We start from the raw sequence: 23,118 nt of genomic DNA, 5'->3' as shown, positions 1-23,118 counted from the left end.
AGTTTTTTACCTATTTTTAGGAAAATCGCAAAAAAAACCCCAAAACACTTCTTATTTGGGCTGCCATATGCCCGTGGATTTACCGGACATGTTAACCGCTTTTCCAAAACTCCGCTCGACGATTACTGGTTATGTCCGGGAAATTCAGGACGTATGGCAGACCAACGACGGCAAGAAAAGAACAGCCTTTTTTCTTTCTTTTTCTTTTGCAGCGTTCGGGCGGAGTTATCCAGCGGGCGGGAGCTGACATCGCGCAGCTTCGTTGTGAATCTCTGTTGCCTAGCAACCGAGGCGGAGCCGAATCCATCCGCCGCCGCGCTTCTTCCTATTTAAAAGATGGTTCCCGAAGCCTGCGGCTTGGCGTCCACCATAGTGACGTCATCGAGGCGCGCCAGATGCGAAGGAGGAAGGAGACGTGTGGGCCTGAGGAGCCGAGCCGGGAATCTCTCCCCTCACGGGGAGGGTGCGGCGGTGAGTTTGGACGGGGGAGGAGGCCCCGAGGGCAGAAATGCTGCGCGGCCCGCCCCCTTCCATGTGCTGCTGAGCGGAGCTCCTGAGCCCCCGCTTCCTCCGAGGGCTTCCAGGGGAAGAGGTCCATGAAGCCCTGGGGAAGCTTCCCTTTTCGCTGAGCCACAGCTCCCTTCCCAGCCGCTGCTGCTGAATAGCCAAATCTATAGGTACCAGTATTTCAAAATAGAGGTCTTGCCCTGCTGTGGGTTTTGGCGACCGCACCGGGAATAGTACCAAATTGGGTACCTAAACCTTATCCTAAGCACTGGTGGTTGTGGTAGGTCAGGAGTGGGAGCCCCTTTCAGTCGGAGGGCCATATTTATTGCCTTCTGGGCAACCTTCTGGGAGCCGCATGCCTGTGGTGGGTGGGGCCAAAGTGGGCAAAGTAGCAAATTTAAATTTTGCCTTTGTACTTTGTAGGCTAGTTTATACTGTAGCTCTCAACTTTTACCTTTTTTAAAGGGAAATTCCCTTATTCCAAATAGGATTCCTTGCAAGAAGAGGGAAAATTTGACAGCTATGGTTTATACACACACTCACACGGCTCTCTAACCGCCACCCGGAAAAGCGTGAGGCATGATCAGAGGTCAGGGGTGAGTTCCGACTAGGATAAATACTTGGATGTGAAGCAGGGGAATTGGCAGGTGTGGCATGGGGAGGCACCTGAAGGTCCAACTGAGAGAGCCCTGGGGAACTGCATTTGGCCTCTGGGCTGAGATTCCCCAATTTAGTGCTAGGTAATGGGACCCATTGCTTGAGCTGAGGTCTATGTATCTCATTTAGGAATGCCCAAGAATTGCAATGTTATGAGGGAAGTTCTGTAGGTTCGTTGGAGAATTCAACTCCAAGAGAATATTATTCCCACACTGGAATGCCACTGGAATGGTCAATAAATCTCTTCAGTTAACAACTGTTTGTGGTAGGGAGCAGAATTAGCTCTGAAATGGATGTTCTCTGCTCACATTATTTGCAAATGCATATGTCTTTGAACCATTACTTCAGTTGCTGCAACTAAACACCAAGTAAAACTTGTGTGCACAGTAAGTTACCTGTCATTATACTGATAAGCTAGGGGTGGCTAGGAGGTATAGCCTTAACATCCTTTGAAACAAGAAAGATTAGGCTACTATATTCTGAGTTGTGCACCCTTGTTTTGGAGTGAGTTCCATCAGATTCAGTGGTACTTGCTTCTAAGTAATTACTACAGCAGATAATGATTTTTGAGTATCTGCTATAGTAAGTTCTTGAAGGTTTATTAACATACATCTATACACTTTATAAAACAAAGGCAGATGCTTTCATTGTAGAAGCCTTGTTCTATTGATCTACATTAGGAAATATTCATATATTTGGCTCTTTTTTAATTTCCAAATAAAATTGAAGTAATTGACATGGGGGAAAGTTAAATAGGTGGCAATATATGGTTTAACTTTGGCCACACTGTTGTGCTTTCCTGGACAGGTGGTGCTCCACCATTGTCCTTGCACTTAATCTTGTCTTTGTCTTTATTAGTCTGTAGTTCTGAAATGCTTTGTTGTTCTACAGTTTGCCTAGCACACATCTCAGTGTAAATAAATGTGTACTGAGAATTTACTGTATTAAAACATAGAATTTCTATGTTTTATGATATGCCTATGCTTCTGTTAAGTAGGGATGGTGGTCATCTGAATGTAGTTGAGTAGCACAATTAGAAGTGAATCAAGGTAGATGACAGGCTCATGGGATAGAAGATCCGGCAGAAACCAAGATCCTCATTCTCCACCTCTTTCAAGCTTGATGCCATTAGTGAAGCAGACTCTTCTTTTAACAGGTTACTCAAACTCTGAACCTACCTTCTCAACGCTATTGTTGACTGGAGTAATTCACTATGGCTCCTAAAGATATAATGACTAATTCTCATGCCAAGTCCATTCTCAATGCAATGAACTCTCTACGAAAAAGTAACACACTTTGTGATGTGACCCTTCGTGTGGAGCAGAAAGACTTTCCAGCCCATCGTATTGTGTTAGCTGCTTGCAGTGACTACTTCTGTGCTATGTTCACCAGTGAGGTAGGCAAGATGCAGAGTACACACATTTTTGTTTTTATTCATGCAAATAAGAAAGTAGCTTGTAATACAACTTAGAAGTGCAAAAATGTCATTAAGGTTGCAATTCTGTATGCATTTATAGCTTGCTCTTCACCAAGCAGCCCTAATGCACATTATGCACAAAGCTATGTAATGCTTTTCACTTACTTAGCAATTAAATCCATCTTAAATTGGAATCAAGGTCAACAACAGCACTGCAGTAGGGAACATCAGGTCTTATCCTGTACCCCTAAAGATCTAGACACCTGCCATCAAAAATCATACTAAGACAAGGCCATTTGCCCCTTGGATGGGGGCATTCCACAGCCTGGGGGCCACCACAGAATTGGCCCTCTCCAGCACTGCCACAAGAATCATATGGTGACAGTGTTGTTAAGAAAAGTTAAATTGTAGGCTTCCTAATGTTTCAACTTTATATACAATTTAGCTTTCTTGGATATCTAGGCTTAAAAAAATGTTATCTCTGTTGCAAATCCACACTATTAAATTGTTACTAAGCTGGCTGGCAAATGTGTTTTGTCTTCTGGTCTACCAAGAAGGAAGCTTTACAAATGTTGGTGGTTCTTTTTTAATTTGGTTGCAAGTGACCCATGTAAGTACATAATGGGTAAACAAGCCATGCAGAATTTTTGTAGGATAGAAAGGCATTACTATGTTCTCCTCTCAACCCTGAACTCAGTGTAATGAGGACATTGCTGTAATTTATATATAGAGGTGCATGTTAATTACTTTTGGTGAATTAATTTGCCTGCCCCTTGACAGAATATATTTAAGGCATGTTATTAAAGTTTTTGTTTCTCTGATATTTAAAATAACACTTTTCAAAGTCGAAACAAAATAAATAAATAAAAATTCCTTCCAGTAGCACTTTGGAGACCAGCTAAGTTTGTTATTGGTACGAGCTTTCGTGTCCATGCACACTTCTTCAGATACATGCACACGAAAGCTTGTACCAATAACAAGCTTAGTTGGTCTCCAAGGTGCTACTGGAAGGAATTTTTATTTATTTATTTTGTTTCGACTACAGCAGACCAACACAGCTACCTACCTGTAACTAGAACTTTTCAAAGTATTATCCTTGCACCAAAATGTTTGTAGGGTATTTGTTATATGTTCCATTTGCTGAAATATTCATGTGAGATTATTAATGCTTTATATCTCTTCCCCATTGCCCACACTGTAGTTTTCCAGGTTATGTTTTGGAACCCTATAAAACCCAGAGAATAAAAAAGTACTTCCCTTGTTTATAATTCGCAGCTTTCAGAGAAGGATAAACCCTATGTGGATATTCAAGGGCTAACAGCATCAACTATGGAAATATTGCTGGACTTCGTGTACACAGAGACCGTTCATGTGACAGTGGAGAATGTTCAGGAGTTGCTTCCAGCAGCCTGTTTGCTTCAGCTGAAAGGTAATGACAAAAACATACAGTGTAGATCAGGAGCAAAGAGCTTCTGAGAATCCTTGATCTGTATTGCCCATTTTTTAAGAGATTTACAAAGTGGTGAACACAATAAGAAAACAAATATATTTAGACTAATAAACAAATATAAAACCAGCAGCTTCTAATACAACGTGAGCCTAACCTTGTCTAAAAGCCCACATAAACAAAAGCATTGTAGCTTGAGTGAACCTATTCAATTGAGTGTGTCAACCACTCGGGTAATATGATTGAAAATGCCACATTGCAGATACCAGTGGGTGATACTTTAGTGGGCTGGGGTCTGAAGAAATATTTTGAACCATGCTCTCAGTGGGCAGAAGGTTTTCCAAGGATTCACCAGAAGTGTAGCTTGATTAATAAGGAAAGCCAAGAACAATATAAAAGTCAAGGAGGGTTCCTTTTTAAAAGTAGAAATTTTGCCATAATGAATAAAATGATCACAAACTTCTCTGCTTGTTCTTATTCAAGCACAGTAAAACATTCTTCATCAGGTGATGTTGGTGGGGATGTGGTATTTCTGTGGTTTCATGCCTCATGCATTGATTTTGTAATTGGACAGCAAATAGGAACTGTTCTCTAGTGCCACACTTTTTATATAGAAACTGAAATTTATAAACTGACAATCATAATGCATTCAGAGGCAATGTACAGAAAATTATACTACCAGCACTACATATAAAATCATTAAAACCCAGAATACACCATAGTAAAAGGTATATACTTTTGCAAATTTTCATACAGGGACTCTTTAGTGAGAGAGTCTCCCCATTTTAAGATTGTTAAACTTGAAAGTATATGCATACTAGGAACTGCATCCCTGCTAGCACTTCTCACCAGCCCCACTGCTCCTTACCAACCACCCTCCTTTTAAGCCTGGCCAAACCCCCCTCCCTTTTATGTCACATTTTGCATGGCTGCGCATTGGCCACACAGACTTTAGCTTGATGACATCCTTACAATTTTATTATATACTAAGATACTGAACATTCAGTTATCTGAGTTCTGGCGGAAATGCAATCGTGAGAACAAATGAAAATATAAAATTGTAAAACTGCTGTTGATTAGTACAGTGGTACCTCGGGTTACATACGCTTCAGCTTACAGACTCCGCTAACCCAGAAATAGTACCTCGGGTTTAGAATGTTTCCTCAGGATGAGAACAGAAATTGCACGACGGCGGCATGGTGGCAGCAGAAGGCCCCATTAGCTAAAGTGGTGCTTCAGGTTAAGAACGGACCTCTGGAACGAATTAAATACTTAACCCAAGGTACCACTGTAGTTTGGGAGCGTTTTCTGGGTAGTAAGATATTTATGTCTTTGTGAAAGGGTAGATACTGTTTTTGTAATACGAATAAAATACAATAGTTAATTAAGAATGTATTTTACTGATGTCACACCATTTTTAGAATTTATTACCACCAAAAAGAGCCTCAATATTAACTACCAAGGAAAATGACAGGCTGGTTAAGATAAAAAGATGGCTTTTTATTTACCAGATTTGGTGTTTGTTAGGAAAATGGATGGATTTGTTAAGCACAGTTTTCCCCCCTCTTAAACACTTTTCAGAACAGTGACTTAGCCCTCTGAAGTGCAAATCATGTCATTTCTCACAGGAGTGAAGCAGGCTTGCTGTGAGTTCCTGGAAAGCCAGCTGGATCCTTCCAACTGTTTGGGGATTCGAGATTTTGCTGAAACACACAATTGTGTTGACTTAATGCAGGCAGCTGAAGTTTTTAGCCAGAAGCACTTCCCAGATGTAGTTCAACATGAAGAATTTATTCTCCTAAATCAAGAAGAAGTGGAAAAGCTAATAAAATGTGATGAGATTCAGGTAAAATATTCCTTCTTGTTGTCCAAAGCAATGCTATTAAGTTCTAGTATTTGATACAGGAACCAAACACAACCTAGGAATTAACTAGTAAAAAACTGTGGAGCTGACCGATGGAATTCATACTTTGGAGGTTAGCAATTTACAATCCATGAGCACTTGTAAGATCTTACTAGAATTCTGAGAATCCTAGTTTTCATTTCAATATAAAAGCAAGTTGGTAGCCTTTACAGTTACCAAGATCTGTTTAAAGAAGCAATGGCAAAAGAGAATGTGAACAAAAAGGGGTTAGAATGGATGGAAGGCTAAAATTCAGAATTCATGGCAGAAAGGGGGCAGGGTGTAGGAGGATGTACAAGATGGAAGTCTGGAATAATCAATACAGATTTACAAGGAAAGTCCCTGGAAGACCTAGAGAAGAGCTCTGCACTCAAGAGGAGCCCTTACTTGCTTCTCCAGGAATGCTCCCTGTGACACAATGTGGGGGGTGTTTCCACAAGTACCGGAGGTTTCCTGTTGCAAACAGTAGCCCTTGAACTCTCAGAGGAACATGGGAGTGACCAGAGCTCATGCCCTTGTGCCCCTTTTCCCACCATGTGTGTGTGTTAAAACAAGATTATGAATGTTCAAACAGGGCTTTTGAGGCACAGGGTGTGGGGTTTTTTTAAACAGTTGGTCCATCCTCTTAAAGAGTTATAAATCAATACTTAATTTTGTGCTACAAAATCATTGGCAGTAAATGAATGATTTAAAATTTGTGGAAGCTGTTGAAGAATGTTAAAGTGAGAAGTGCAGTCTTGTTAGTTACTTTGAAAGATTTTGAAGCATTTTGTAAGGCACCAACCAGATCTTAAGCACATTTGTGCTTGTAAATATGATCACCCTTTTATCAGTGGGAAAGAGCTCTCTTTGCACTACACTCATGCTAACCCTATCTTGTTAAATATATGTTTGTCTAGGTTAACATTATGGGAGATATTTGCTTTATGAACAAAACCCTTAAAAGAGCAAACCCAAAGTTGAGTTGGGTGTTTGTGTGTTATTGTTTTTTTACTTTGATATGGATTTTTGTGTTTTTATGTTGTAAACTGCCATGAGATCCTCAGACAGAGGTTTAGTATAGAAATTTAATAAAGAATAAAAATAAAAGTGACTGCACTTTCTTCAGAGAAAATGCTTTTTAAAAGAAAAAAAATTGCATGGTCATGGTGAGGAATGTGTGCTGGTCTTGGGTTAGGGTACTGTTTAGGGAGGGTTGCAGGGGTGTTTGTTGCTGTTAACTGATTATTATTTTTACCCTTATTTTTAAATCTTGCTGTGATTTATGTGGAAATTGTTCAATTTGGTTGTGTACTTTTTGATGTGTTTATTGTTTTTGACTGCTATGGTTATATTTGTAACTATGTAATTTGTTTCATGCTGTAAGCCACCTTGAGCATGGTTTTAGCTATGGAAAGGCGGCATACAAATAAAAGGATGCATATCACATCATTGACATTGCACATTATATGCTTGTCACAGTTACACGACAAAGTTACACATTTCCCCCTCTAGAGAGCTGCCTGTGCTTGCTTTGCAAGGTGGATCTTCCTTTCCAACCACCATAATTTTCTGTGCAAATGCAGCTTCCCCACACCAGAAGTACAATCTATGCTGCACCGCCCTTAAAGCAATTCCTCCTCCCGTGTCGTAGCCATCTATTTTTCAAAAGACTGATTAATTCCATGCCTTTTCTTATAGGTGGATTCTGAAGAGCCTGTCTTTGAGGCTGTTATCAATTGGGTAAAGCATTCAAAGAAGGAACGGGAAGCATCCCTGCCAGAGCTTCTGCAGTATGTGCGCATGCCACTACTCACCCCACGCTACATTACCGATGTCATAGACACTGAGGTAGGGCCAGTTGCCCTATTAAGCAGCTCATGGAATAAGTCCTGCAGAACAACTGCTGTATTTAGGAAAACCTCACTTATAATAGTACCTTTGTAATGTGTTCTTGCTGATCCTTTGCATATATACATGTTAGAATATGAAAACAAAGATTAGTACCCCTACAATTCCTCCTTAAGAGAAACCCTAACCCCAAACCCATCTACTTTACTGTGTAAGAACTTGAAAAATTATCTAAAGCAAGTCAGCTGAACATTCCTCTCAGCAGTGAAATGAATGACCCAGCCTAACTGCTCCCCATTTCCCCGCCTTCCTTCAGTAACATGTATTAATACTGGAGGTAGCCATGAGTTTTGTGATGCCTAAATATAGAAATGAGAAAGACAATCCAATTCTGGTGTAGCCTTTGTGCAGAAAAAGGGGAAAACTCTGCATTAGTTGTGTATTTTTAATTTCCCCATCCATGTAAGAAAAAAAACCCCATAATTTTCAGTTATTTAGCCACATGCCTTAGCTATTCAGATGACTTAATATAACAAAATAACATCAGTTTTAATAAATGTAATACAGCTAATTTGCAATCTACTACACAAGTCAAGGTTCCTTTGACAAATATTTGCAGCTGCCATAGAAAAGTTAGGCTGCTTTCAGAGTGGCCTTCTTTTTAGTATTAGCAAGTAGGTAAACAATATTTTTGCAATTTTGGCCAATGGGTTCTTCCCTCCAATAACTGAGGAAGGAATTTCTGTGCTGTATCCTTGAAAATTAGGACAATAGAAGGAAGCTCACAGAAGGCTACCTGCTACCCTACCCCAGGCAGTCCTTTGCATTGCCTCAAAAAGGGGACCTTCCTGAGTGGTGTGGGATAAGGCACAGGGCTTTGCTAAAGGATGAGAGAATGGGCCAAAATCAAATTCACAAATCAGTATCCTTAGTATATAATTTTACATTCAAAACAATTAAGTTAATGCAAAGGTCTTCTGGAACCAGTGCTTTAAGTTTTAATTCTGGAAACTGTATTTGAATAAAGATTTCTGTTGCATGCTCCACCAGCTTGATTTTTCCATATCTTTTATATTACAGTACTTGAATTAATGTAACTGGACTAATTTTAGATTCATTTCATTAAATATTAGGGTTTTTTTGCAGTGGGTCATAATGTGCAAGTATTTCCATTCTTCTACTAGCTATAGGGTATTTTGAAGAGTTGTAAAAGTGTATAAAGAATTGGATAAAGTGAAAATAATGCCTGTATGTCTTCTGCAGCCTTTTATTCGATGTAGTTTGCAATGCAGAGACCTTGTAGATGAAGCGAAGAAGTTTCATCTAAGACCTGAACTTCGGAGTCAGATGCAAGGTCCCAGAACCAGAGCACGTTTGGGTAAGCATCAGATAAGTGCATATCAAAATAGCTGGGAAAGAGTATGGTTTAATGTCTTCTGCCAATTGGCAGGCTCAGAATGAAGCAATGCTTCAAGTTTATAAGGAGTCTGTTCTCTAGTGTACCTGAACTTTGGAACTCCCTGCCTGTTGACATTACACAGGTACTGTCACTGTAATCCTTTAGATGCCTGTTGAAAACTTTTGTTTCAGTGAGCCTACCCAGACATATAATTTTGATATGTAATCTGTTCTTAATTTGTTATGCTTTTATTGCTTTTAGATGTTTTAACCATTCTTGAAATATTTTAAATATGTGTTATTTTATGTTTAATAATGTTTTTATTATGGAAATGTTTGCCGCCCAGGACCTTTTGGGAGGAAGGGCAGGATATGATTTTTAAAAGTAAATAAAGCTGTGCCTTCAGACCATCCCCCGGAGATATAGGGAAGGATGTGGGGGATGCTGCTCGTTTGCACAGACCTAATAAACATGTGGGTACAAGGACCCAGATAGCAGCTGTATGATACAAAAGAAGCATCTTCACAGCTTTGTCTAAATAACTGCTTTATAAGAATAACCAGTGCTTTTTTTCTAAAAAAAAATGTTTAGGGGTACTCTCATTTTGACTTAAGAAAATCACCATTTTATAGTTCAAATTGGGGAAAATAAACACAGTAAATGGACACAAGTACAAAGATTCACAAAATGTTTAGGGGTATGTTTATCCTTGCGTATCCCCAGAAAAAAGCACTGGAATAGCAGCTGTTGCCCCAAACACACCTTTGGGGAAGTAAAATTGCTGAAAGCTACCTGTAGTTAGCCAACATATTCATTTACATACCTCAGGTCCTGCACAAACATAAACAATGCTCAGAAAGCAAATAATTGTCAGCTAGGTCTTTTAATTACTTGGATTAGTGTGTCTCTGTGTGTGGTATAGATGGATGTTAACTGCCTTGCAAATACTTCTACAAACTGTCTAGCCTCATAAAATTTTGCTAGCCTGTCTGTCCATACTTGCCCACATAGCATATGTGACTTAAAAGAGAATGAAATTGGTTAATACTAGCTTGCTTGCATGCATGCCTAGAAGCTATTGCATGCCTAGACAGCCATATAAATTGCATCTTTCAAACCTGGTATAAATGATAAATATAATTCTTAACATGTGTTCCAAGCAAAAGAGAATCTCTCTATATGATAAGCAAGCATATAAAAATACTTCTGCTGCAGTGTGGTATTTAATATTACTCTCAACTGAAGCATTGTGTAATGAAGGCTTGTTAGAAGAAAATGGAAGTAAGTTATTAGATGATATTACAGCTCAGTGGTAATTTTCAGATACTCAAGCCTTTGCCTATGACAGGCATACAGATACTTACTATTCTTAGATTCTGTATAAAGCTGAAAATTCAACATAAATTTGTTAATGACAAACTGATGATGCTGAGAGAAAGTCAAAGCATATTTGACAAAATGTTCAGGATGTTCTGGAAAGTGAGCAAAAAGGCTTCTCATGTGGTATGACAAACATCCTTGAAGCTTCACTATTATCTTCTGGATTGGAGCAATTAACTGGAAATTAATAGAATGGACTTGCCAAGGGCAAATATGGTTGGGAAACAAAGCCCAAGTGCACAGCTGCAAAATGGGCTGTAAGGTTGTCAAGAGAGAGAGATGAAGATTATATGGCACAAGCTAAGCATGAGTCATCTGCAGTGGTGGTGTTGAAAAGAAAAGAGCAAGGGTTATTGGCTTGGATTCACAGACATAGGATATTAATACAGTTCAGTTTGGCGTTAAACCAAAACTAGATTCTTATTGTCACATTTATCTAGCCTTTAGTAGATTGATGGGCAAAATAGAAATCTTAAGGCTGTTGTTAAAACAGGATTAACTATTCCTCACAATTATGTAAGAAAAAGCAAAATGCAGTGAAATACAGCAACTCGTAGATAGGTTTGCTTAGATGCTATTGAAATATTTTTTTAAAAAAAATGCTTAAGCTTCATGATTTGCAAATTATGTCCTGTGTTTAAAATGGAAGCAGTATAGATTTAGGCATAATTCAAGGGTGGCAAGTGGAGGGGGGGACTACTAAGACTACAAAGTGCAATGAAATCAGTTGCTTAATAAAATAGTCAGGTGTCTCTTGCTGGAAAGTTTAAAAAGGTTAGGCAATCTGTCAAGAGTGGCTTAAGAGTATGTAGCCTTATATTTAACAACTTACCTAGCAGCCATAGGAATTCTATGTAGATGCGTTAAAGGCCTGACTGAGAGACTGATTTCTCCATCCTCCTCAGCCAGCCCACTTGGTTTCCAGTCTAGCAACAGAGGAAGGAAAGTCTCTTCCTCCACAACCATCACAGAAATGCAGTGGGAGAATGAAACACCCTATCCTTTCACCAGTCTGCAGTGTTTTTAGTAGCGTGCATTTCCATGCTGACCACGGGTGATGGACTTCTGTTCTCCACAGCTGGCATGAAAATGCAGGCCACTTAGCAAGTTATCAAAAAATAAAACAAAGGCTAGTAGCACTTGTGCTTTTATTTTCAAGGCTGAACTAGTGTGTCACTCAGTTCTACTATTCTTGACCCACTACTTAGAGTTAAAGTGAGGATCAGTACACCAATAATGGAAATAAAAAGTATATACTCTAGGATATTAACCTTAAAGTGGTCCGTTTTTATTCAGGTGCCAATGAGGTTCTCTTAGTAATTGGGGGCTTTGGAAGTCAGCAGTCACCTATTGATGTGGTGGAGAAATATGATCCGAAGACACAGGAGTGGAGTTTCCTACCAGTATGTAATTGTTTGCTTTATCACATTTTTTTTGCAACAGTAAAATACCAGGTATATACTTTAATAACACATGTTTGACCAGTCTGATTAAGCTTACTAAGGGGCTAACTGCACTTACTAGCTGATGCATGTAACAGTGCCTCAACACCTTTTTTAAAAAAAGAGATGAGGGAATTTAAAACAGGGAAGCAGCGGCTGGGAGTGCTTTACCATCTCCCTGCCCTCTGTTTTTCCTCTCAGATTGCTTTTCCTCTGTGGGGTGGACATACGTTTGCAATTGAAAATGCTTCTTTAAAACCTTGTGGTTGGAAGAGTTGCTGCAGGGAGGGCTTCACAAAGATGTTTATAATGCAGGCATCTTCTTCACGTAGGAAAATGGATAAACCCTGTAGTCCCGCTGTTGTGAAATTGTGGGCTGGATTCGGCCTGCCAAACCAATGCAGGTAGTTCACCACACATTGGCAAAATCTAACCATCCCTTGCAGCACTGGGCTGAGAGGTGTTTAACTCTCTGCAATGTGTGTATCTCACATGTGTGTCTCAGTAGCATGGAGCTGGCTAACATCTGGCTGAAAAAAGGGCTAGCCAGCTCTGCTGTACAGCATCATCTGTGGGCAATAATACATGTGTCTCTGACCAGGAGCTGGATGGTGACTTCACAACAAGCAGGTGGGTGGCAACATAGTCTTGCACACATGCTAGGATAATAATTACCAAGAACGAACTGCGAGTCAGAAGTCCCCAGTTCAAATCTCATCTCTTCCTTGAATTTACTGGGTAATCTTGCGCAAGCCACACTCTTCCATTCCCACCAACACTCCCCTAATAATTTCCACCATCAACTCTTTTGGGAGGAAGAGTGACATAGGCTTTTAATAAAATACTGCCCTTTTTTGCCTTCATAGGGCTATTATAAGGATTGTCCAGAAAAGGCATGTGAAACTATTTGAACCTACGAGAGCATTGTATGTACATAAATGTTAAAAAGGCCTCTTGTGTAAAGTAGTTTGAGATGAAGAATTGGGGAGGTTCTGGATGATGACTCACAGAGCCACCTGAAATTTAAATTAATGTTTTCTGAATCCCCTGGTGAGCTATTTGCTTTCTGTATGTCAAAACCTTTTGATACTGCATTCCATTGAGGCTCTTCTCGTCTCATGCAGAGAACCTCAAAAGTGTGCTGCGTACTGAAGATGTGAGCGTGTGAAATTGAATATATTGAACATATTGTTGTAGATAAACAGAATATATAGAAATGATAAGCCCTGACACATTAGTGCAGCATTGTCTGTATTGATCGCACTATCTCTGTATGGCATCACTAGGAAATTGCAGGTGCCCATCATACCTAAAGATACCCAAAAAAATTGCTTCCATTTTTTTCTTTACGCATAGAGTATCAGCCGTAAAAGACGCTATGTTGCCACAGTTTCCTTGCATGATCGGATATATGTAATAGGTGGTTATGATGGCCGTTCTCGCCTCAGTTCTGTGGAATGCTTGGATTATACATCTGATGAAGACAGTATCTGGTACTCTGTGGCTCCCATGAACGTTCGTCGGGGCCTAGCAGGGGCTACAACCCTAGGAGGTATGTATTGGTAAATGTATTCTAATTCCACTACTGATAATCATTGCTGGAAACAATCTTAAGAACATTCATTTTGCGGGGAAATTAATTCATTTATTCAACCAACGTAAGTGCATATTTGTAAAATACTGATTTCAAATACTGTGATTTCTTTAATTCAATTAACTGTTGTGTTACAGACATGATCTATGTTTCTGGAGGTTTTGATGGAAGTCGGCGCCACACCAGTATGGAAAGATATGATCCCAACATTGATCAGTGGAGTATGTTGGGAGATATGCAGACAGCTCGAGAAGGAGCAGGACTGGTGGTTGCTAATAATGTTATCTATTGTCTTGGTAGGTAACCTCCGTGTATTTACAAATTTTTATATGGTAGTGCCTCAGCTGCAGTCTGGTGAAAAGACTATGCAAGAAGCTGTAATTAGGAAGTGATCTTGCAAATTTCACAGCATTTGTAAGTTCTGTTTTGCCCTGGAATGCCCATCAAGTATGAAAGGTTTCTTCCGTGGAAAGCCTTTAAATTCAGAATTCCAATATCTGAAAGCAGTAGGCTCCATATATAAACGTAGAAACAGAGCAAAGGCAATGAATTTTGCAGGACAGAGCTCAGAAATTGTTGCATTGCATCGGTCCTGTATCTTTCGGTTTTTAAGAGGTGACTTAATATTTAAGAAACCATCCCAAAGAAATCCTTAGTAGGTGCTTGAGTTGTTCAGCACAGTAGATGCAGCAGCCCTCAGCTCCACAGGCTTCTCAGTCTACCAACCCTGAAGCCTCTGCCTCCAGGATCCAGATGCCCAAGCCAGCCACTGCCACTACTGGCCACCTTACTTCACCAGACAGCTTGGGGATCTGCTGCTGCTTCTACTGCTGCCAGCTGGCCAGTTAGGAGTCAGTCTGACAGGAGGAATGTGGGAACAAGGAAAGTTGGTAGAAGCAGTGGACAGCTGGCCTGATAATCCACTGCTGCAGTTGCCACCGCCAATCCCTAGGCTGGCTTGCTGCTGCCTTCCTCTTCCTGCAGTCCTCCTCCTGCCAGTCTGACTCTTCATTCTAAAACGTTTGGCAACAGCACAAGAAAGTCTAAGCCTTTCATGATCCTCCCTGCACTCTTCCTTTGCACCTCTTGACATCAGAAGAGGCAAAGGAGAAGTGGTGGCAACCAAGGCTTTTGGTGAGCTCTTAAGGAGATGTGGGTGTTTTTTGTGCAGAGGTTGGCTTGGTGAGTGAAGTGAAGCGAGCAGGGGCAATAGCCCCTCGTAAAAGTAATACAAGTAATTTAATGGGTTCCTCTGTTTTCAGGTGGCTATGATGGTCTGAACATCTTAAATTCTGTGGAGCGATATGATCCCCACACTGGGCACTGGACAAATGTCACTCCAATGGCCACAAAGCGCTCAGGTGAGAGTCCTGATCAAGGTGGGGAGCTGTTGGCAGTATACCAGCTGTCTGGTTTAATAGGGACCATCTGATTAGAGTGAGAATTTTGTTCTTGCTTCTCCCTGCAACTGCACTCCTACAGAGTAGAGCTCCTGAAGCTTCCAAATAATGAATCTGGAATTTGCCAAGGACACCAGGAACCAGCCCTCTCTTCCCAGCAGCTCTCCAACTACCACAGGGTTGTATCAAACAGTGCATGGAGTTCTGCTCATGCAGTGTGGCTTCCACTTCTCCTCTCCCTGCATGCTCCCAACATCTGCTCCAGACAGTCGCCCAGCTTCCTGGAGCAAATTTTTTTTTGGGGGGGTAGTGGTGGTTAGGATTAGGGTTAGAGAAGATGTCCTATTACACTGCACAAGCCTGTTTTGTGAGGACTGTTAGATACAATTCATACTATCTGAATAGCCTTCACAATATAAAACATCTGTTTGCTCTCACTTCTTTATACAGTGAAGACAGTTTGCATGCTGTCTTTAAATGTATATAAATGTATACTTTTCTTGGATATCTTTAAGGAACTTTGACATCCTGTGCAAACATTACAGTTCTGGGAAGATTACTTTCCCCCTGTCACCTTTGCAGTGGGAGACTGTGACTATTAAAAGAGGCAGGCATTATGATAACTTCACCCACCAAGGGGCTTCTTCATTTTCAGAAGGCATCCAGATATGCCTTATATCCATCCAGATATGCCTTATTGTGGGATTTGGTGCTACATTCCATGGTTTTTCTTTCCCAGGAGCCGGAGTAGCCTTGCTGAATGATCATATCTATGTGGTTGGAGGGTTTGATGGAACAGCACATCTCTCCTCTGTGGAGGCGTATAACATTCGCACAGACTCATGGACCACAGTGACCAGCATGACAACCCCCCGCTGTTATGTGGGAGCAACAGTCCTGAGGGGACGACTTTATGCCATAGCAGGGTAAGGGGGCCAAGCTTCACTCAGAAATACCTTTAAGCCCTAGCATAGCTGGGGCAGTCTATCTATACTTTTATATAAGTGTATTAGATGCCCAGTATCAAGGCAAAAGGCCCAACTGATACAGCGTTTGTTTTTGCGCACTGAGGCACATGATCAAGATAAAAAATGCAGGCGGGGTGAATGCTGTTGGCTAAGGCCTTGCTTGCAGCCTCCCTATAGGTATCTGTGAGAACAGGATGCCGAAATAGATGAGCTACTGGCATACCAGTCGTGAGTCTTCCTTCTGTGAAATTGTAAGCTGTGGATTGGTCCATAGGGTGGGTTTGTGGTAACGGTTTGCATGCACACGAAAGCTCATACCAAGAACTAACTTAGTTGGTCTTTAAGGTGCTACTGGAAGGAATTTTTTTTTTGTTTTGACTATGGCAGACAAACACGGCTACCTATCTGTAACATGATCAAAGATGGTGTTTCCTTGCACTGACCTGACCTCTCACAAAATACAAGAGTTCTGTCATTGTATAACTTAATAGGGATGGGTGGGCCACCGCTCCAAACTATTATCAAGTCATCATCTCCTTTTTAAGAGTTCCAGACTTCAACATGTTCTCATCAGTAATCTTCTCTCACGTGTAGGTACGATGGGAACTCGCTTCTGAGCAGTATTGAGTGCTATGACCCTATCATTGACAGCTGGGAAGTGGTGACATCACTGGGAACCCAACGGTGTGATGCTGGCGTTTGTGTGCTGCGTGAGAAGTGACCTTAGGGGGAAGGCCTTGCGAGAGCACTTCTGTGGAACAAAGAGACTATGGGAGAAAGTACTGGCTCACTTGCAGCTAATGCTCTTGTAGCTGTGGATGCAGTGACCATTGCTACCTGGCCTGCGCTGCAGACCTCCAGGCTCATCTTCAAAGCTACTGATTCCATTTAAAAAACAATCCACACACAAGGCACTTTGAACTGAAAACAGAGAAATCACATCCTCATGTAATGATAACCCTGTGAAAGTGAGTTGCCTAAAGCAGTAAAGATGTCTGTGCTTTCTGGCCTTCTGCATCTCTAGAACATTGGCACATACAAGGAAGTTTGAGCATGGCACCAACGATTTGTGCCTGAATGTTTCCATGTACCAAATATGCTGCAGTGCAGACATACTGTTAGTGAGCATTGTGTGGGCATACTGTGTTTGTTTTTGGACGCTTTTTAAGTTCTGCACAGACTTGCCCATGGTGCTGGGGAGAAGAGCCAGGGGCTGATGCATGCAACTGATAAAGACTCTGTGTGTTGGTATAAGCAATCTGGCCTTCCACCATAACGGGAAAGGGGGCAGCGGAGACTATACCCTGCTGGAATATTCAGTCTTATCTGCTGGGAAGAAAGGCAAGCGGACAGGAAGAAAATACTGAATTTCGTGTTTTTACCAATTTTACCTGAAGGGAGGGTGTGTGTTCTAGTACTTGTGAACAAAAACCTGTTTACATCTGCTATCTAAGCCAAGTTTTTTTTAGTGTTAGTGGAGCAGTGAAGTAGCAAATCTTGACATATTGGCGGGAAAGCGTTTAATGTGCTCTGGAAAGGGTGCATCTGCCCAGGCCACTTAGGCTGCATTGCGAATGTCCCTTCGATCTCCACAAATCACTGAACATCTCTTCTCAACCCCAGACTGGTCTTAAGCCTGATACCCTGTGCAGGCCTTCTGCATGAGCATTGTCAGCACAGGTTGTCTTACACTCAGCTTTTATTGTGCTTCTGCTTTAGCATCAAAGTAGGAGCATGATATGTTATATTTCGTTAAGAGCACACTAATGTTTACAGTGCATTGTAGGTTTACCTGGTGTCATTTCTCTCCAGACCCAGTTACAACAAGGCATTTCACATGAACTGGAACATTTGCTCAAGGCATCCCTTTCAAGGGCATATTTATGATTCACCTTGCCTATTTTAATACCCCTCTGGTGTGTTATGCAGCTTGTACTAGATATGTGAATTCACACCACATTGCTGAAATGGACACCTGAGCCTGTGGATAATGCGCCTCCAACCCCTCATGGATGTGCCCTAAACTTTCAGCATGATCCTGGAGCTCTCTCTCTCTCTCTCTCTCTCATGACCCACTGAGCCTCTTCCTGTGTCACACAGCTCTATTGGGAGCCAAGGGGTGAATGTATTTATTTGCTGGGTGATATTGACTCCTTGCTTTGGGGATATGGTAGCATGGGAGAATGATGCACTTTCGAATAACACTGAGTTTATAAGTCCTGTCCTATCACATCAGTGTTTGTGATTCATTTCTTACGTATTTTTTAATAAAAGTATCTCTGGTACATGTGAACATTTGGTTTCTCCAAGTAGGTTGACTTTATTATTGCAGTAACATTTATTATTTAAACCATTTAAAAAAATCTAAAGTATTTGTTGAAGTGTGCCTTTTATGTAGGCTTCTTTTGAAGAGGTGTCAACTGGGCATTGGTGGAGTCTGCATTTGCCCACTTTTCTCTTAAGTCCATCTTTTTTTACAGCTTATTTCTTAAAGAGAAAGTAAAGTGATGGGAATTAAGAAAATGTTTATAGAGTAATAGAATTGTAGAGTTGGAAGGGACCTTGAGGATCATCTAGTCCAACCCCCTGCAATGCAGGAATATGCAGCTGTCCCATATGGGGATTGAACCTGCAGCCTTGGCGTTATCAGCACCACACTCTTAACTAACTGAAGATTATTTTTACTTGGATGCGCAAACTGCATTTGCTGCTTTCTTAATCTTGCATAGCTTCAGATCTCCCTTTCCACTCTTGCTTACATTATAGTATGACCCCATTGCTCCTTTCAGGGAGGGAGCTGTCATCTATTGAGGCAGTCTCTGAATGAAATGAATAATGCATCTCATCATTTGGTAAAGAAGTTGCCAAGAAATAATTCTGTGTCTTTTCCTACTCTTTTCAGCCCTTCCACTTTTCTCTGTAATATCTTACCATAAAACAGAGGGAGGGAGCTTTAGCCAGGTATCAATCTCCTTACACAAGAAGCCATCATATTCTTCTTCCTCTTTAGTACTGTATTTTAATCGAACTCAGTGAAATACATTACAGGAGAGAAAACTGAGTAGTATTCTGAACAGAGAACCCATGAGCACAATGAGTTGTTTGGAAGGCGCAATGGCCGCATGTGTGAATGGAGTCACGTTTTATTTTGGGACGACTCTTTCCTTTCGGTTACTTCCATCTACCCCTCTAATCCCACCCACCTAAACACACACACACACACACACAGTACGGCATCTATGCCAGCCTCTAATAATTCCCCAGTTGGCAAACGAACAAATAAGAATCAGCACTAGCAGGGCGTTCTTCCCAAAACGAAAGTGGGATGTGCGCGCTACCACCTTTCCTAGAATAACGGGAAGCTGCCTTCCATCCACGCAGACGTGTTCGTGACATCTTGCAAACTGCCGGTACTGTGAACAAGGGCGCAGAGCCACTTGCTCATCTTTTTTCCCCCACTGGGTTCGTAGCTGATGAATTCAACCGGCGTCTGCTTTTACTATTTCCGTTCGATATTATATTAGTACTAAAAAAAACAACCGAACTGGTGCAACTGCAGGATTGCAAAAAGAAGCAAAGAGCTTTAGCAATTGAGGAGCGCTGGACTGCGCCACTCGCTCGGTCTCCTCTCCGCTTTCCCGTTCCAGAGCCGCCGCGTAATTTGCGCGCGCGCGCCTTGCGGAGCCGGCCGAGGGGAACAAAGCGGGGCGCCTCTCTCGTCCCCGCTGGTGTCGCCCCGCCCTCGGCCTCGTGCGCCTGCGTGGCTATGGCGGCGCCCGGTTCGGAGATGGAGTCGGCGGGTGCGGCGGGGCCGGAGGAGCTGGTGTGCGCGCGGGGCCGGAACCGCAAGGCCGTCCTGTGCCAGCGCTGCAGCTCCCGCGTGCTTCTGCCTGGCACCGCCACCTTCACCCGCCGAGAGGTAGGCAGCGGGCGGGCGGGCGGGAGAAGGGCTTGCTGGGGCGCCGCGAGACCGGCTTGCCAAGGCCAGGGCGGGGTTTTCGGAGAAGCTTCCCCGGAAATCTCCCGTTCCTCCGGTGGTGCTTTGCTTAAGAAGAGCCAGAGGTAGAAATCTCTGCCTCGCCCTGAAGATCCCTCCGTTATTTGGGGCCAGTCATTCTCTCAGACTCACCTAATGCTACATTGCAGGGAGGTTGCGAGTTAAAAATGGGATATATTGCGGTGAGGGGGGGGGTTGATATCTGCAATGTTGAGCTTGTTAAAGTCCGAGGTATAAGTGAAAATAATGGCTATGAAAGGAAAGACGCTTGGCGACTTGTCTGGCTGCAGAATGGGAAGACTGGGAAGACACCCTGCAGATCCTAAGAGGCATACTTATTATTAACACATGCAGATCCTAAGAGGCATACTTATTATTAACACATGCTTTACAGTTATGGAGATAAGTCTTGCCTAAAATGAAGCCCTGAATCCAAAATCTAGATGGAGAGCCAACTTTGCAGCCAGAGGCGTACCCAGGCTCCCTTGCACCCTTCGCAGTGAGCTGTCTCGCCCCTGTTTTCCCTTGCACCCTTGGCAAAGAGATCTATTGGTGTGGAGAGGCACAATTTTTGCACCCTCCCGGGCCTGCACCCTTGGCAGGGGCCAATCTGCCCAGCCCCTAGGTACGCCCCTGTTTGCAGCTAGTCACCTTGTGTATGCTAGGGGAGGCTAACTAGTGTTACTGGACTCCGATTCCCATCAGCCCCAGCCAGCATGGTCAATAGTCAGGGGTGATGGGAGCTGTAGTCCAACAACATCTGGAGGGCCACAAGTTAGCCACTCTTGATGCATATTCAAAGTAACAGTGAAGAGACAGGGAGTTGTGTGCTTGGGAAACTGTAGAGAGCTCTAACTATCCCATAGTAAGTACCAGCATATCATGCCAGCCATGTCACTACTTTCACGATAAAAGCAGCTGACTTGCTTGTTTTGTTGCTTGACAGCTTTTCCTCCCTGCTATGAAGAAGAAGACCGCCCTGGTGGGTAACAGTGACTTGGATGGGGATGTCCTACAGGACCACTGGCTGGTTGATGACATGTTCTCTTTTGAAAATGTTGGCTTCACCAAGGATGTTGGAAATATAAAGTTCCTGATCTGTGCAGACTGTGAAATCGGTCCTATTGGCTGGCACTGCTTGGATGACAAAAAGAGTTTTTACGTGGCCTTGGACCGTGTGTCCCATGAATGATGTGCTGGCTGGTGACCAAAAGATCAATGATCTTCCTGTCGGCTGGTTCAGACATGTTATAGCTACTCTTCTCTCTAGCAGACTAATGTCTACTTTGTAATGCCAACATGCAGCCTTGAAAACGGCTCAAGAATGGTGCCCTAACATGTTGCATTGAAAGAAGTGTCTGCTTATATTGCTTGTCAAGTGACTTACAACTCCCTTGAACCCCTTCTTCCCCGTTTAATTCTTGCCCTGAGTCCTGTTCTTGTCTAAAATCTCGCAGATTACATTGGTGTAATTTGAAGCAAAGACCTCGCTTTATTTAATTATTGAGTGAAAGAAAAATATTGAGATACACTGAACCATCTATCCCCTGTATAGTGAGCATATTAATGCAACTGGAAGAATTCTTCTAGCCTTTTTTTTGCTTTTGGGCAGTATCATATCCAGATTTATGGTTTTCTGCTGTATTTTGGACCAAAGGGTGCATACTTTTGACTTTAATGTTTACAGACTTGACTGCTATATCTCTGTCAATTAACATTTTATAATTGACATTTTATAATTTCTATCTTATAACTGTTATTGAAAGCCAAGTCTTGGTTGCGGGACTTTTTAAATGTGGGAAAATAAGACGAAGCTTTTGAGAGTGCAGAAGAAAAGTACAAGAAAAGAATGTTCTTGGATGAGCTAACCTTCTAATCCTTTACAAATATTTGTATTTAATTAAATGTAAACCAAGCTTTTTAATTTGTATGTTGTGATCTTTCTATAAAATGTTTGCAGAGATAATGAACCTAATGAATCTTAGTTAATTAAAAACACAGCAAATCTTGACAAAGAAAGAATGCTTCCACTTCTCCGCATAGTCCTTTTCGATTTTTATCCATTTTCCTTGCCAAAAATGACCCACTAGTTCTATAGAAACAGAATTCTGATGTTAAAACAAAACAATTATCTGATAATATATATTAAATGTAAATCTCACTACTTTTGTGGAAATGAGAATTATGTTCCATAACAGTGAAGGATAAAAACAAAGTAGCACATGTAGAAACACCCTTCATAGGAAGGGTTGAGGGAGTTGAGACTGTTTAACCTGGAGAAGAGGAGACTGAGAGGAGAGATGATTTCCATCTTTAAATATCTAAAGGGCTGTCACATGGAGGACGGAGCACGCTTGTTTCCTTCTCCCAAAGCTAGGACCTGAACCAATGGATTCAAGTTACAAGAAATGAGTTTCCAACTAAACATCAGGAGGAACTTTCTGAGAGTAAGAGCTGTTTGACAGTGCAAGGTCCCTCAAGAGGGTATGGACTCTCCCTCCTTGGAGGTTTTTAAGCAGAGATTGGGTGGCCACCTGTCATGGATGCTTTAGTTGGGATTCCTGCATTGCATGGGGTAGGAGTAGGACTAGATGACCCTTGTGATCCCTTCCAATGCTATGATTCTGTGATAGATCAAAGGAACTGTTTGTAAATTAGAACTACAAAACATTGCTAAAGGACTTCATGAAGAGAAATGTCCAATGCTTTTGTTAGGCAAAAATATCCTAGACCAGCAATAGCCAATGTGCTGTTTTCTAGCTATTTCTGGACTACAACTCCCATAATCCCTGACTGCTGACCATATTGGCAGGGGCTGGTGGCAGTTGGGAGCAACATCTGGATTTTGGGCTACCCCTGTCTAGTGAGTAGATTTCTAGTGCCAACACCCTGCTTAGTTGAGAAAACCCAGCTTTAGAGCATCCCCAACCTCTCCTGAAGACCTCTAGCCCTCTAAGGAATTAGTTCTATTGTTGACATGCTCTTAACCATCAAAACATTTCTCCTAATTTAGTTAAAGTCTGTCCTCCTATCGTTTAAACCCATTAGATCTTGTCCTGTCCTCTGGGACACCAGAGAAGAAGCCATTGCCCTTCTTGGCAAGCATCTGAAATGACCTGGAAAGTAAAACGGAGAGGGCATGATGACATTTCCATTTCAAATGTACACCTCATGGTG

At 41.9% G+C, this 23,118-nt stretch overlaps 2 protein-coding genes across 13 annotated transcripts; both read left to right on the top strand.

Annotated features, from left to right (window-relative positions):
* The first annotated feature begins 153 nt into the window (after positions 1-153).
* KLHL12 (kelch like family member 12) lies at positions 154-18,237 on the top strand. Of its 12 annotated transcripts, none has more exons than XM_083746558.1 (13): positions 154-471; positions 1,294-1,429; positions 2,321-2,560; positions 3,857-4,010; positions 5,657-5,874; positions 7,612-7,761; positions 9,025-9,139; positions 11,837-11,943; positions 13,339-13,534; positions 13,714-13,872; positions 14,839-14,937; positions 15,716-15,902; positions 16,539-18,237. In XM_083746558.1, the coding sequence occupies exons 3-13, from the start codon at positions 2,378-2,380 to the stop codon at positions 16,663-16,665; spliced, it is 1,695 nt and encodes a 564-aa protein (XP_083602684.1). In that variant the 5' UTR covers positions 154-471; positions 1,294-1,429; positions 2,321-2,377; the 3' UTR covers positions 16,666-18,237. The 12 variants fall into 12 exon arrangements, with proteins under 12 accessions (XP_083602684.1, XP_083602686.1, XP_083602689.1 ...); XM_083746559.1 differs by having other exon boundaries at positions 346-677; positions 1,294-1,550; XM_083746561.1 differs by having other exon boundaries at positions 372-471; positions 1,294-1,395.
* Positions 18,238-19,695: 1,458 nt separating this feature from the next.
* Positions 19,696-21,865, top strand: RABIF (RAB interacting factor). The gene is made up of 2 exons (XM_083746690.1): positions 19,696-19,863; positions 20,888-21,865. The coding sequence occupies exons 1-2, from the start codon at positions 19,711-19,713 to the stop codon at positions 21,131-21,133; spliced, it is 399 nt and encodes a 132-aa protein (XP_083602816.1). The 5' UTR covers positions 19,696-19,710; the 3' UTR covers positions 21,134-21,865.
* The last annotated feature ends 1,253 nt before the right edge of the window (positions 21,866-23,118 follow it).

Source organism: Podarcis gaigeae (genome assembly GCF_964106915.1).
Source record: "Podarcis gaigeae genome assembly, chromosome: 6".
NCBI classification, from domain to species: Eukaryota; Metazoa; Chordata; class Lepidosauria; order Squamata; family Lacertidae; genus Podarcis; species Podarcis gaigeae.
The sequence above is the reverse complement of the archived record's forward strand: the minus strand, read 5'-3'. Positions and strand labels throughout refer to the sequence as shown.